The sequence below is a fragment of the Lepisma saccharinum genome, chromosome 4 (assembly GCF_977018435.1).
Source record: "Lepisma saccharinum chromosome 4, izLepSacc3.1, whole genome shotgun sequence".
NCBI lineage: Eukaryota > Metazoa > Arthropoda > Insecta > Zygentoma > Lepismatidae > Lepisma > Lepisma saccharinum.
The window spans coordinates 6924074-6939263 of record NC_139232.1 but is presented as its reverse complement, the minus strand read 5'-3'; the positions used below and the strand labels follow the sequence as shown (position 1 = coordinate 6939263).

The 15190-nt window shown below is 36.3% G+C and overlaps 1 protein-coding gene across 1 annotated transcript in view; it reads right to left on the bottom strand.

Annotated features, from left to right (window-relative positions):
* Window positions 1-436: 436 nt before the first annotated feature.
* Window positions 437-15190, bottom strand: part of PAN2 (PAN2-PAN3 deadenylation complex catalytic subunit PAN2) — a 79112-nt gene continuing 64358 nt past the window's right edge. Inside the window, exons 9-10 of the mRNA XM_083121310.1 lie at window positions 9209-9305; window positions 437-691 (exon numbers count right to left, since the gene is read on the bottom strand). Of these exons, the coding sequence (XP_082977436.1) occupies window positions 437-691; window positions 9209-9305 (352 nt within the window). The remainder of the gene's footprint in view (window positions 692-9208; window positions 9306-15190) is intronic.

Sequence of the window (15190 nt, the reverse complement as noted above, 5' to 3'; positions counted from 1 at the left end):
GAAAATGTTAACATAAATCCACTATGGAGTTTTCTATTTCACACTGGAGTAGGCCACCATCTTTAAAATTTAATGTAATGGAAAACATCAAGAAACTCTGTGAAAGCAATGATGATTTTGAATTGCCTGATGATATTTGGGATTCATATTTTTTTTAAAAATGTGATCATTTTTTTTATCTGAAATAATAATAAAACAGACTGCTTATTTCACAGTTAAGTTGCTATATTACAACAACGTAACATTGACAATATTCCTTGCATAACTGATTCTTTTTTGTTAAAAAAAATTTAACCATTGTTGTAACTGTATCTTTAATCAAACTAAAAATAAATGTCTGATGAAGGGAGCGTGTGTTCTTCTGAAACATCACAAGAAAACATGCTATCGTGCTTGAAATAACCGTAGACTACAAGACAAATAATAAGGATCTTGCCTATAGAAAAAATAATATACATACCTGAAGCATACCATTGGAATATGAATTTGGAAGGGTGGCTTCTAAACCAGAGAAACTTGTTTTGTTGTATTGATCAAAATCAAAGTCATCAACGCCTAGTCTTGAGTATTTGACTTCTATTTTTCTGTACCGCTTTGGAATTGCAATGCAGGTGGAGTCCGATCCTTTGCCATGTTGTGAATCAGGAAAAAGAGGTTTCTGCGATCTTCGTTTCTCCATTTTGTAAGGTACCTAAAAGAATGTTTGTATCATACAGAGTACACCATGTCAGATTAACACATTGTTTTAAACATTTAAGAAGAAGCAAAGGAATTATTACAATATAGGGTTAGTCTAAAATAAATGGACAGTTTAAACACTTTATAAATCGAAATTTGTTTGTTACATAAAAAAGCATTTAGTACTGTTGTATAGAGAATGTCTTCAAGTTTACGACCTCCGCTTTTCGTTTGTCTTCATGACGTCAGCATCAAGTGAGCACCCTTGATGTAAGTTGAGCACTATGGTTGCTAGCCAGGTGGAGAAGGCTTTGAGTGTGATTGAATTTGCAAACACAAATTCTGTTACTATCGTGCAGCGTCATTTCAGAACAACAGTATGGCAAACAATAGGGATGTGACGAAGCTGAAAATTTACCGATGCTGATGTACTCACCAATAATTTTTGGAACCAATACCGATGCCGATGCCGATATTTAACCGATGTCGATACATATGATTATTTAACAGAAATAGAATGTTATTTTCAGAATGACAAAAATAAATTTGCTATGCACCTTTCTATTACATATCATGTGAATATACATATATATTCTCAATAGATGCAAATGTACATTTGCATCTAAAAAAAATGGTTATGTGAACCTTTAAGTAGAACGTAGATTCAAGATATTTAACATTAGTATACACGCAGTTCTTTGAAATGCAAAATGAATTCCTGATCTTAATGTTGTAAATTTAATGCAGCAGATTCAACTTCAGAAACACAAGTTTTTGAAGCACTTCTGGAAGTAACCTACTTATTCTCTTATTGCAAATCTGTTCAGCAACACTGAATACTGATGCAGCAGGTATGAACTAAGTATTTTCTTACCACTTGCTTCAGGATTGGATACTCACTTTTGAATTTCCAATACAACAGCAGATCCTGGTCATGTGAAATAGTTGGTTCAGCAGTGTACTGTTTTATTTCTGATTTTGAGGTAGGTTGATCCTCTAAATGAGAGTTTGCAATAATGTTATTACAAAAACTCTACAAATGATGAAGAATCATAACCTAATTTTCAATAAATCTTACAAAGTTAAAATATAAAACTTATTAGAAGGTAAAACTGTAGTATAATCTGTACCGGTACAAATATCGGATTTTTGCTAATGCCGATACCGATGCAATGCCAATTTCTGCCGATTCTCATACATCTGCTATCGGCTTCGACACATCCCTAGCAAACAACCATCTACAAGGCAGTCCATCTACGATTGGAGCAAGAAATTTGTGGAAACTGGTTGCCTGTTGAAGGGGAAAAGTTGTGTTTTGGGAGAACTGGACTATCACATTGATACCTGTCATGTTACAAAAGGGTCACACATAGAACACTTGTAACTTAACAATGTAAACTTCAGAACGTACTCTTCAAAACCTATTATTAAAACTCTTCTTTTTGTAAAACTTTGAAAGTGTCTATTTCTTCTAGTCTTAGCCTGTATATTAATTGTAAGGCATATTCAGAAAATAAGAACAAATTGTGCACAGCAGTCAGGCATGAATGATAGCGTTTCGTCAGATTCAGTCATTTGAATGGCACCGAGTGTACTAAAGAAAAGTTGTTTCTTTAGAATGAACATGAAATCGACAACCCCTCCAGTTCTAAGGGGTTGCCTGAGGATTTATGAACAAAAAATGTGAGGGTGGTGGATTTTGTTTGTTAGCGTCACTTTCCTGTCACTTTTGGCTAATCATGATGATGAGGATGAGTGATGATATAAGGAAATTAATGAAGAGACACTCACAGAAAACACCAATGTCCAAGCTGGAATTCAAACCCAGGGCTCTAGTGTCGAAAGACACTGTACTAACTATTCTGTCTCGAAGTCTGCATGAGGATGAGGGAAGTACATTGTTGAAATTTATGGTGAAAATGTAATGAACAAAGGAACATGCGGAAATGGTGTCGAAGTTTTAAGGAAGGGAAGACCAATGTGCATGGTGATGAGTTTAAGTTTTAAGTCATTGTTATGCACAAATAGGCTAATCGAGACTAGACCTACAGTTTAAAGTAGGATCTGAACCACTATGTGCCAAAGACGAAGTGATTACAATGCGTCATTGAAAAAGTACAAGCGTGGTGAGCAGGCACATATCTAGAAATATATTTCGGGAGGGGATGGAAACCAAGTGTCTCATAATAATAATAATGTTTAAATTACAATAATTATAACTATATTAAATTAATTAATATTATACTTTTATTACATGAAAATATAAAAAGATAGGTTAAGGATAGTTATGTATGTAACAGCAAGTATTCATTATGTAGCTTACGTATAGCTAAGGTCGGAAAAATTTGCAAAAAGAAAAAAAAATGGCCTGGCAAGGAAATTAATGTCAAATAGATAAAGAATTGAATATTTATTGAATATCAAAAAGTATGTTAGATCCAATTGACGAAAAGTAAAGTTCCTGGTAATATTTTATGCATATTATTGTAAGTACATAGTAACAGATCTTGCATAAATATTCTTTGGAGTTGTCATTCAAAGTCGTATGATCCCAATATAACCCTTGCCTTCCAATTAGTTCGACTGAAATAAATAACCCTTGATTAAACAACAAGTATATTTTCATTATTTAATTTTAGTTATTTTATTATTTCATTATTTAATTTTTCTTTCGGGGGATGGCCCGAAACCCCTTCCCCCTTAAATATGTCCTTGGTGGTGATGAACAAAATGGAAGACACTCTCCCCTACAAGAGTGCTGCATAGATTGCCACTAACTTTTTTTGGCAAAGAAATACAGAGATTAGTGTTACAATGCAATAAATGTTCAATAAATATGATAATCAAGTAGAAAAATAATGCAACATATGGAGAAACAATGTGCATTAAATATATTAAACCAAAATTCCTTGCACACTTTCTTACATCTCTCGTCTTTCAAAAGTCTGAAAATTCTTACAATACAAACAATACCAATATAAATTCTGCTCATTTTATGACACTTGTCTCCGTTCCTGATAGAGTTACAAAGATGAGAATTTTTTGTTTAAATTCAATTAATCTGAAAACTTGAGTCTTTTATAAGAACTGGTCTAGACTTAAAATAATGTTTTTAAAAAAATCTTTCAATCTGTAACAATTTGAAAATACATACTGGCACCTGAAGGAGAGAAAAATATTGAAATGAATTTTGTTCAGGCATAATTTATTACACTTTCATTTTGCATTTTGTACTGCAATTTGAATTAATGTAAGCCTCATTTTCTAAATTTCATATTACATCTTTAGAATGTGGCCGCGGTGGCTGTCGGTAACGCATCTGACTACCATGCTAAAGGTCCCGGGTTCGATCCCCGGCCGGTTCAAATCCGGGAACATTTCTACAGCCGGTTCAAATCCGGGAACATTTCTAACGATGGAAGCGGCCCCGGCACCCACCCAGCGTCGAATAACATGGGTACCTGGGGGAAACCCTGGGGGGTAAAGGTGGGATGCTGATCACATCACCCCCACTCACTACCGGATCAAGAAAGTGTGGGGCGTTACCCCCACACCACCTATACGCCTTCATGGCATTGTGCTAAACACAGGGGAGCACTTTACCTTTACCTTTTACCATCTTTAGAATATTCCCACATGTGATTTCACGAAAAATTAGTTCACAAGAAAATCAATGTAAATAAAAATATCTTTATTTCAACTAAATATGAATGAGTTTTTAAATGAACAACACGAAATGTCAACTGTCATAAATTTCTTGTAATTTTAATATCCTGGGATTATGAAGTGTCATTCTTTCTTTTTCTGCTTCAACATCATGAGGCAAATGTGGGGTTTTCTCAATGGTGAGTGTATCAATACAACGATCGAGGAATGCAAAAAGTTTGTACGTGTATGTTTTGTTAAGCTGAGAATTCATATCCCTGCCGCTAGGTGACACTCAAATCACCCACACCACTCACAGTGTTTTGTGCGAAGTTTTGGTCCCCAAGATCACCGGACCTTACACTGCGGTGACTCCTTTTTGTGGGGTTTCATCAAAGACAGGGTATTCGTCTCACCCATGCCACGTGATATCACAGCCCTAAGGGAGCATATCATCCCAGCGATAGACACTATCGAAGGCCCATGTTGATGAAAGTGTGGCAAGAACTAGACTATCATGTCAATGTGTGCCGCCGCGTTACCCATGGTGAACACTTTCGCTCGAAAATACTCGATCGAATCTCCCACGCTCGAGCATAATTCGCTCAAATATATAGAATATCAAATATCTTTTTAATGGGACAATAAACGTACAAATATATGAGTAAAAATCCATCCATCAGCCCATAATCATCTATTCATTTTCATACATTGCTATCTATATGTTGTAAAGATGGACTAAATTACATTTTAACATGAAAATTATGACTATGTTCACTTCAGTTTCAATTACACTGCATCTTTCACTTTACGATCCATGTTGGGCCAATACTACAGAAAAATTACCGTTACACGTGAACTACTAGGTTTCGAGCATACACGGATCGTTTTACCTGTTCGAGCGAAATTCGCTCCTGACATCATGGTGATCGAAGAGCTGTCAGTTCCTAACGCTATCTAGCATCGTCCGTGCGAACTACATGCCGGTCGAGCAAAAAACGCTCATTGCAGCATTCTAGTGCACACATTGAGCATTTGTAGGTGTACAAAAAAACTATTTTAGTTCATCGTTCGTTCGTTCTGGACTGGATTCATTAATACTTCACTTGCAATAAATTTTTGTAAACCCTCAATTATTTATGAAACACCCGGTATCATCTGCCATGTGACCAGTGCCCCATGGAGAATATTGCAGTCCTCCAGCTAAAGTTACCACAAGCAGTGATAGTGAACAGTGTGAAACCAATGAAGATACACATCATCCTTGCACTTCCGACGATCCTACATATCATTCAAATGTTTCCTTGCTGAATACACAGAATCACTCAATGTGAACTCGGTGATCTTATAAGGGAACTGAAACAGTCAACGTGTAAAACTGAACTAATTCGTAGCTTCACGATTGCAATGGAACCTTCTGACTGATACAACACAAATGTCTACTTTTTGGGTGCATCAAAAAATCTTAAAAGTATTTTATGGCACTGAAGATGACATTCTACACAAAGGCTGAAGGTTTGATGCAGTCACTGAACTACGAGTACAAACAAGATGCCTTACAAGACAGGTCTAAAAGCTGTAATTTTACATGATGGAAACAAGTTGCATTCCATTCCAGTTGCATATGCAATCCAAGCTAAAGAAAGTTATATGACTGTAAAACATAGTCTTGGCAGCATAAACTAAGACTAACATGAATGGTTAATTTGTAGCGATTTGAGTCATTGGACTGAAACATATGTTGTTTTACATGCTTGAAGTGAATTGATTGTTGTTTTATGTCCACTTTATGCGCAGATAGGCTAATCGGACTGGACCTACAGTTCAAGGTAGGATCCGAACCACTGTGCAATGTGCCTCCACTGGGTATGAAACCCAGGACCACTTGATTACAAGGCCCTTTACATATTTGAATTTGAGTTTTTGTTTTATGTCCACTTTATGCACAGATAGGTTAATAGAGACTGGACTTACAGTTTAAAGTGGGATCCAAACCACTATTTGCTTCCACTGAACCTAGGACCCTGTTGCTTTATATGAGTGGGATGGCCATGCTAGGGGTGTCGACTACAAGCAAAAGGACATAACCGACAAACTCTTATGCACACAAAGCTGGGTCTCTCACACATGAGATTAGGTAGGAGTGTTCATTGGTCCACAGATACACAATCTCTTGAAAAACAGCACTTCCAAAGTTTATTTAAATAATGATGAACACGCTGCCTGGCCATTATATTGAAAAGTATCCACCTTATTCTTTGGAAACAAGAGGTCAGACAATTATGAGGGACTTGTGAAAGAACTTATATACTCTCATGAGGAAATCAGTTCAAACATGCCACTGGAAATGCTTTACATGAACTCATATCTTACTTTCTTCCCTGAAGACTGGGGCTCTGAGCAATGAATACAGGATGGGTTTCACCAGGACATTCATACATAGGAAGATGGAATGCTTCTGTATTAGCAGATATCTGCGGGACCTTGCAGATGGTGTCACCAGGTTTCATACAAGTGGCACAGGAAGAGGCAGTGAGTGTAAACAAAGATGTCCATTGCCTTTTCTTGCATAAGACATAATATCATACATAACTAACAGAAATGTCGATTTACCTTGAAGAATTTTGACTGTCATTTTGGATTCGGCACCCCTTACTTAATCCATAAAGTAAACCTACTAATTTGTATATCTGAGTTACTATATGATATAGTTTGTACACATTTTTTGACAAGGTTATGGTCTGCAATTTACTTTCAACTAAAAACAGTCATATATTTTTACAATGCTAACTTTATTTAAACTTTGAAAACCAACAACAGCACAATAAAAAATCAGACTTGTAGCCAGTCTCTTGAGATTACTATTCAGTCTTTCAGTTGGTCTCACTTGTTAATTCTTCTTCTATTGACATTTATGAACTCAACATGATATTACAAACTAATCTATCACTCAATTCATAACAAAACAAAAGATTCCTTCCTTATGGAACTGAAATCAAGATATGCACACTTCTTTGTCTTATAATCTATTCATAAATATGCATCAAATATTACCAAACATATATTAATTACTATAATACAAGAAACAATTCAATTATCAATGAAATTCATGCATTTGGCATTTGTTAATTATACTGACACCACCTGAAAGTTATGTAACAACTACATGCAAGTATGAATAATTTAAATAACCTTGTTAGTTGGGAACGAGCTAGAATACTTCAGAGCAGCATGGGATGAAGTGGCATGACATAGCAGATTAACATGGGCATTTATTAAACCTAACCATTAGCCCTTATGCAGTGAACATTGAAAAATATATATAGTGTAAAGTTCACCAATCAGGGCTCAATCTGTTATCACCTTACAAACGTAACTATAAGGTTGTATTACCATTATTATAATTGATGCCTTCAATTATAACACTAATAAATATTTTAGACACATGCAAAAGTTAGGAACCATATCTTAGTTTTACCCACTCAAACATAAGAACACGAACATCAGTAGCAACAATCTGCTGCAGCATGAGTCAATTTATATCCTCTGATTTGCTACTGTGTGTAATCTACATCATAGTTTACAAATTAGAAATTATGGAATAATTAGTTCTTAAAAACAAACATGTCTCCTAAAACTCAATGGTTGTTTGAACTTTCTGTGTTGTATGTTGCTTAAAATTAGAAAAAAATGTAACTACTGATGCTGGAAACTGAATAAAAGCATTTTTTTTAAAAAAAAATATCTGAAAATGCAAAGGCAATCTTAATAATCTGCATTCTTACATTTCAACATGGACATAAACTGAGCAAGATATATCTGTGTATTATGCATAATTAATAAAAATGATATATAATATTTAGGGCTGAGTTGATACTGATGTCAATGTAATGGTAACAGATGATATCAGTAGATTCGGTTCAGATTCTATCACTGATACCTGACGATTCATTTCGAGAGACTGATTTTCTGGCCGGGTCCATAAAAAGGCCACAAAACACTTTCGCTGAGTCTAACTATACTGGAAATTATGCAAAATTAATAATTTGGTTATAATTAAAACAGAATACTTAATAAAACATTAAAATGCTGACCAAGGCAAAATTTAATGTATAAAAAATATACACTAAAAACAAGGTCTTCTTCAGACAAAGTTTCACAATAAATTTGTCTGAAGAAGACCCTCTTAGAGGGTGGAAAACGTTACATTTTTAGTGTATATTTTTTATACATTAAATTTTGCCTTGGTCAGCATTTTAATGTTTTATTAACATGGAAACAAGGCTTAACAGTGTTACCAGAATACTTAAGTTTTAATTCAAGTTTCGGAGGAAGAAAGAAGAAGCAACAAATTTTTTGCTATGAAACTGAATTTTATTAAGTCAGTTTCATGGATAAGTGAGTACTTAATTTCAGTATTTAAATATTAACAATTATAAATATTCTGAAAACCCCTTTTAATGATCCAAAGTTCATATTAGTATTGGTATCAACTCAGCATTAATATTATTTTATCACTAATTATATTACCATTCTATTACACATTAATACATAATAATAAATATAATAAATAAGGATAGAGAATAACAAATTAACTAAAAGCTAGGGACATTGTTAAATTACATTTCTACCCTTTCTTCAATCTAACAGAAAATATCTTAACATTCATTCCAACTTTAAATGTTTGAAAATAATTTCAATAACGTAATGTCTAATCGAGAAGAGATCCTGTATGCACTGATATCCAATCAACTCTTCCATGCAGAGAAACATCCAAATTTCATTTTGAAAAAAATACCATCATTAATAGTTATCATTATTATGTCTGTGAATATGAAGTAAGTACAACATAACTATTCAAAATAATGAATTAAAAACAACTTGCTTGATTTCTTCGACAAGTTCCTGGATTCGGAGCATACCCTATTGTGCCAACCATCTTCATTGTCCTCAGTATTTCTGGGTCAATTGGTGGAGTTCGCCTGTTAGGTACACAAATAAAGGCTTTAGTACATAAAAACTTGTAATTAGTAGGGACATTATACTATGTATAATGTAATAAAACTTGTAATTAGTAGGGACATTATACATAGTATAATGTACATAGTAATGGACCATTATAATCTGATCAAATTAGAAAAATACAATTTATACTGAAATAATTTATTCACTAAAAATATAGCATTCCAAAGCAGTGAAACTCAAACTTATAATTTTTCTTTAAACAATTATTTAATAGAATATGTTTTCCTGAAAACTGCAGCACTGCTTTGCAGTTTACATTAATTTATGCTTACAGTAGCAACATAAAGTGCTTACAATCACAAGACAACAAACCTAGAAACATCGAAAAGGCAGGACTTTATCAAGTTTTGCAGGATAATTATGCTATGAGGTGATATTCTTGATGATTTGCATTCAGTATTCACTGAAAAGGGCATGTTTTGATCTTAATTCAGTGATAAATTCAACAAAATGTATGAAAAACACGTTAAGTTCTAAGTTAATCCTACTCTTAAATTAGGTAATTCCTTGTAGACATCCTTCTTTATGGGAAAAAACTTTTTTCCCTCCGTAGCTGCAAATCTTAACTAACATTTTAAAGATGAAAAATAATTTAAAACTTATGATTTTGTATCAAAGTATCTTTATATAGTACAAATAATGTTTTATATTAAAAATGCCGATTTTACAGTGTATTTAAATAGATTTCACATATGTATATGTTTTCGAAGTTGTTAGCCCGTGCCAATAGTGAATTAGCTATAGGTTTGGCAACACTGAAAAACAGCTGTGGTAAGAAATGGAAGGAGTGCAAGACATAATACTTTCGGATAGCCAAAAACAGTCTTAATTTTGGTTCAAAGGCTTGTATTAGTCAGTCCTGTATCTGAAAGTTTTATAAAGATACACGAAATGTATTTGGGCAGTAAATTTGGCTATAAGTAAGTCCAAATATTGGTTGAACATGAATTTATTTGATCAAGCCAATTGCGGGTGGAAAAACAGTGCAAATCAAGCATATAAGTACTTTTTACTACTTCTTTTGAGTAAAAATTGGTTAAATTTGACAGTTTAGAAACAAATAAGTGATAACGCAAATATAAGATAATCTCTCAGGACAAAAGTGACATGATTGACGCATAGATCTTTGTTTCCCATAACCAAACTTGTCTTCTGTTGATCAGAAGTGCTAGAACTTGCAGCAAAGTCTGTGAAAACATAATTCGGATACTGCAAGCAAACATGGAATGAGAATCATTTTAATAAAACATCGCATTATATATATATATTTAACTATATATATACTTTGATCAAAACATGTATACTGTTATGTTTACGGCCAGCTTAAACTGATTGGCTGCGAGAGGTTGTATTTCTAAGTGAGGAGGGTTCTTGCCCCTTACCAATATTTATTTAGGATTCACCTAGCGAGGGGGAAGTTCATGCCGGACCCGGATCAAAAAGTAATTAAACACTGACCAGTTATCATTGTACCTGTTGATGTTCCCGCGGTGCTGAGCCGCAGAGGGCATCTAGTTGGGCACGGCCCAAACCTCCGTGCACGCCCACTTCACGGTGCAAACACTAAGGTTACTTGCTTCCGACTCTCTCGGCCACTAACTTCTGACTGTCCCGGCAACCTCTCGTCACCGGGTAGTTGGCTGGTATTTGCTGATTTACCATTTAATGCCAGCTCGTGACAATATACAGGGTGTCATTTTAATGGCACCCACAGACCACAGAAACATATAGAGGACATCAAAACAAGCAACTTTTCTCAGTAACATATTTCTCGTTGGTGAATCATTTTGGTGCTACAGTCGTTCAAAAAAAGCCTGTTTTGCCGCCTGAATGCTGGCAACCACACGTAACATTTGATTGCATGTGACGTCATAACATTTGATAATATTGACGTCATATCCCGTCAAGAGGCGATGCATTCCAGGTTTGCCAGGAACACATATTCTGTGAAAAATGACAGCTACAAAAAGCCACATTATGTACTGTAAAACAAAACGAGAAAACACGTCCTTTAACCTAACAGACAAAACGAGAAAACATGTCCTTTAACCTAACAGGAAGTAAGCAAACGATACGAAAAATTGTAGAAAGAAAATAGAATTGAAGTGGAAGTGGTCATATCGAATTTTATCTCAGCTTGCATGTCAAATATTGCAAATCTAGTTACCAAGTTCGTATATACAATTTAGTCTATCCACTTCGTCCTTCTGATACTAGTTGTCTGCGACACACTGAACAGATGACAAAATAGAAATGAAAGAACTCAAAATTCTGAAGGTAAGCAACACATAATATAATGTATATTCAGGGCATTATGAGGCAAGTGACACAAATGGTTGGAAATACAGGGATATAAGTAGTAGTAAGACAAGCTCTCCGATGTCCGTGTTTATCTATGCACAGGACACACATGTAATAGTTTGCAACTGTGAACAGGGCAGTATATTCGCTAGTGATCCATCATTAGATTGTTACTGTGGTTGTACGTGTTTTAGCCGTAATGTAACAACGTGAACCTCAGATACTTCCGTTATCAGCACAAAAGTACCACAAGGCATCTGGACACTAACCTGTAGATATCAAACTTGCAACGAGATTTGCAAATATTTGACATGTAGCTGGGCGTAAACAGCCACATGTAAGCTGCAAGTCCAATAAAATTTATTGTTGTTGATATTTGACATGTAGGCTGAGACAAAATCTGATATTGACACTTCATTTTGAATAAGTTTTATACCATTTCTCATATCGTTGGTTCACTTCCCCCTTCCCCTGAGATGACTGCTGATCTTCTGGCTGGTAGGCTATGATGTTCGGTCCACTGGACGCATTTCTCGCTTCGTTTTACAGCTAAAAATCTGGTAGGTACTTTGTAACTTTTCACAAAAGTTGTGTGTTCCTTGCAACCCTGCCATGCGGTGTTTCGCCGCAGGAAATGACGTCACAGATACGATGAAATGTTGTGTTGGGTTGCCAGCATCCAGGTGGCAAAACAGTCTTTTTTGAACGGCTGTAGCGTCGAATCGACGCACCAACGAGGAAAAATTTTACTGAGAAAAGTTGTTTGTTTTGATGTCCTCTATACGAATCTCTGGTCCGTGGGTGCCATTAAAATGACACCCTTTATTATGTGTTGAAAGCTGTTATACACAGAGTAGCCATTGAATTATGAACACCGCCGTGCGCAATGAAAGTAATATGTTGACAACATGTTTGCCAGAGGGTGCTGCTAGATAATGTGTGGTGCAGAGATACAGTGTTGTGAGTTCAGTATGTAGTGTGGTTCGAAATGGGGAGAGGAAGGACCTGACAGATTTTGCCAAAAGTAACACCATTGGGGCCAGAAGAGTCGGTGCATCCATTTCACAAACCGATGCTATGGTGGGGTGTTCAAGATCGGTGATAGTGAAAGTGTTCCAAGAGTGACGTGAACAGAGTCAAATGATGTCCCACTGGCAGAACTGTACGGGGCAGCGGAAGGTTGATGTCAAAGGGGAGCTGAGGATACAACGACTAATGCAACCCAACAGACATGCCACAGTGCAACAACTGACATCCGAATACAACAAAAATAAACCAGGGACTATCTATCTGAACCATTCATCCCACACTGTCATATATGGGGTACACCAGCAGACGACCCCCTCATCACAACTATGCATGTGGTGCAAATAACTTGCAAATTGGAGTGTGGAAGACCAGGAGAAGGTGTGTTGGTTTGACGAGTCTTGGTTTTTAGTGCATTTCGTGGATGGTCATGTGAGAGTTCCCAGGGTGGGCCTCAGCTACTGGGCAGGTCACAGGGGGCGGATAGCGAATGGCCATCAGATATGATGGTTAGCTGCGAATAAGGCATAGCCAAATAAGCAGTCCCGGATCGAGGCGGCAGTGCTATCAGGGTCTGGAGAGAGTGATCTGTAGCAGGATCACACCCATTAAAACCCAGAAATGCCCAAAGACAGCACTGTGACATGGCGAAGACGTGCCGCCATTAAATAAGCACAGCCCCTGCTGCCTTGCAGGGAGGGGAGGGGAGGGATCCCCAAAGGCTAAGGGAAGGATACCCTGACAGAAAACCAAGGGGTAGGAAGGGCTCCGAAGGCAAAGCAACACCAACCTACCTAGGGGAGTAAACCTTAAATAAATCCTGGTCCTCCAGGTTGGGGGTTGGGCTTAGGGTTAACTCCCCTGTCCCGTCAAAAGAACTTGTTACGGATACCACAAGATTGCCTCGGAGGAGATCGGATAATTTGTTGACGACCCGGCGAAAGAAAAGGCTAATGAGAAGGAAAACCGATATAATGCTCGCAACCTGGAATGTAAGAACATTGAAGAGACCAGGAAAGCTGACAGAAATTAGAGAAGAAATAGAAAAGTATGGAGTGAAAGTGTTAGCATTACAAGAAACACGCTGGAAAGGACAAGGAATGATAACGTCTGGAAAACATATACTGATGTATAATGGAGAAGAAACTGGTAATAATGGTACAGGTTTCCTAATCCAAAAGTCTATCAAACCAAGTATTATAAACTTTACAGCAATTAATGATAGGATGTGCTCAGTCAGAGTTAGAGCAAAATTCTTCAATATCACAATGTTTTGTGTGTACGCCCCCACAGAAGAAGCAGAGGAGGAGGAGAAAGATGCTTTTTACTCAAAATTAGAAGAAGAAATAAATCATGTACAAAGACACGATGTAAAAATCATACTAGGGGACTTAAACGCCAAAATAGGAAGAGAAGAGATGTACAGAAGCATAATTGGCAAAGAAAGCCTGCATGAAGTAAGCAATGATAACGGAATGAGATTGATAGACTTTGCAAGCAGTAAGGAAATGGTAATTAAAAGTACTTGGCTTCCACGAAAAGACATAAAAAAGGATTCCTGGGTGTCTCCAGACGGCCGCACGAAAAACCAAATAGATCATGTTATAATACCACAGGAGACATGCCACAGATATTATGGAGATCAGTAGTTGTAGAGGTGCTGATGGAGACACAGACCACCATCTAGTGAGAATCAAGTATAGACAGAAATAGATGTGAAAAGATCAAAAAAGGAAAGTAAGAACATGAAACATAATGTAGAGGCACTCAGGAATCCCAGAGTAAGAGAGGAATACCCAGAAAAACTCATGGAGGCACTAGAAACAAAAAAGGATATATGGGAGAAAGGAGAACTAGAATGTAAGTGGGAAATACTAAAAACAGTAATAGGTAATGTAGCAGAGGATACATTGGGAAAGAAACAAAACAAGAAGAGAGAACAGTGGTTTGATGAAGAATGGTCAATATTAATACAGGAGAGAAACTATGCCAGAAAAAGGATGCTTCAACGGAGAACAAGACAAGTAGTGGAAGAATATAGAGAAAAGAGGACACAAGCAGATAAGACATGTAGAACCAAGAAAAGACAGTTTGAGAGAAATAAAATAGAAGAGTTAGATGAAATGAAAGATAGAAATGGAATACGAAAGTTTTATGAGAGAACAAGAGATCTGAAGAAAGGATACCAACCCAGAGCAGTTTTCTACAAGGATAAAGAAGGAAACCTCATTGGAGACAAAAGAAAGATGATGGAAAGATGCCAGGAGTATTTCTGTGAATTACTTAACGGAACCAATGAGGAGAATAAAGAAGAGGGGAAAAGTGATGAAGAGGAAGAAATAAGTGAGGAAGAGGAGGGAGAGATAATACCAACTTTAAAGGAAGTAAAAGATGCAATAAAGTCTCTAAAGAATAATAAAGCCAGGAGAAGATGGCATAGAATCGGAGCTGTTGAAATATGGTGGAAAGGGAGTGAAGAAGGCCATATATGAAGTGATAGAAGAAGTTTGGATAA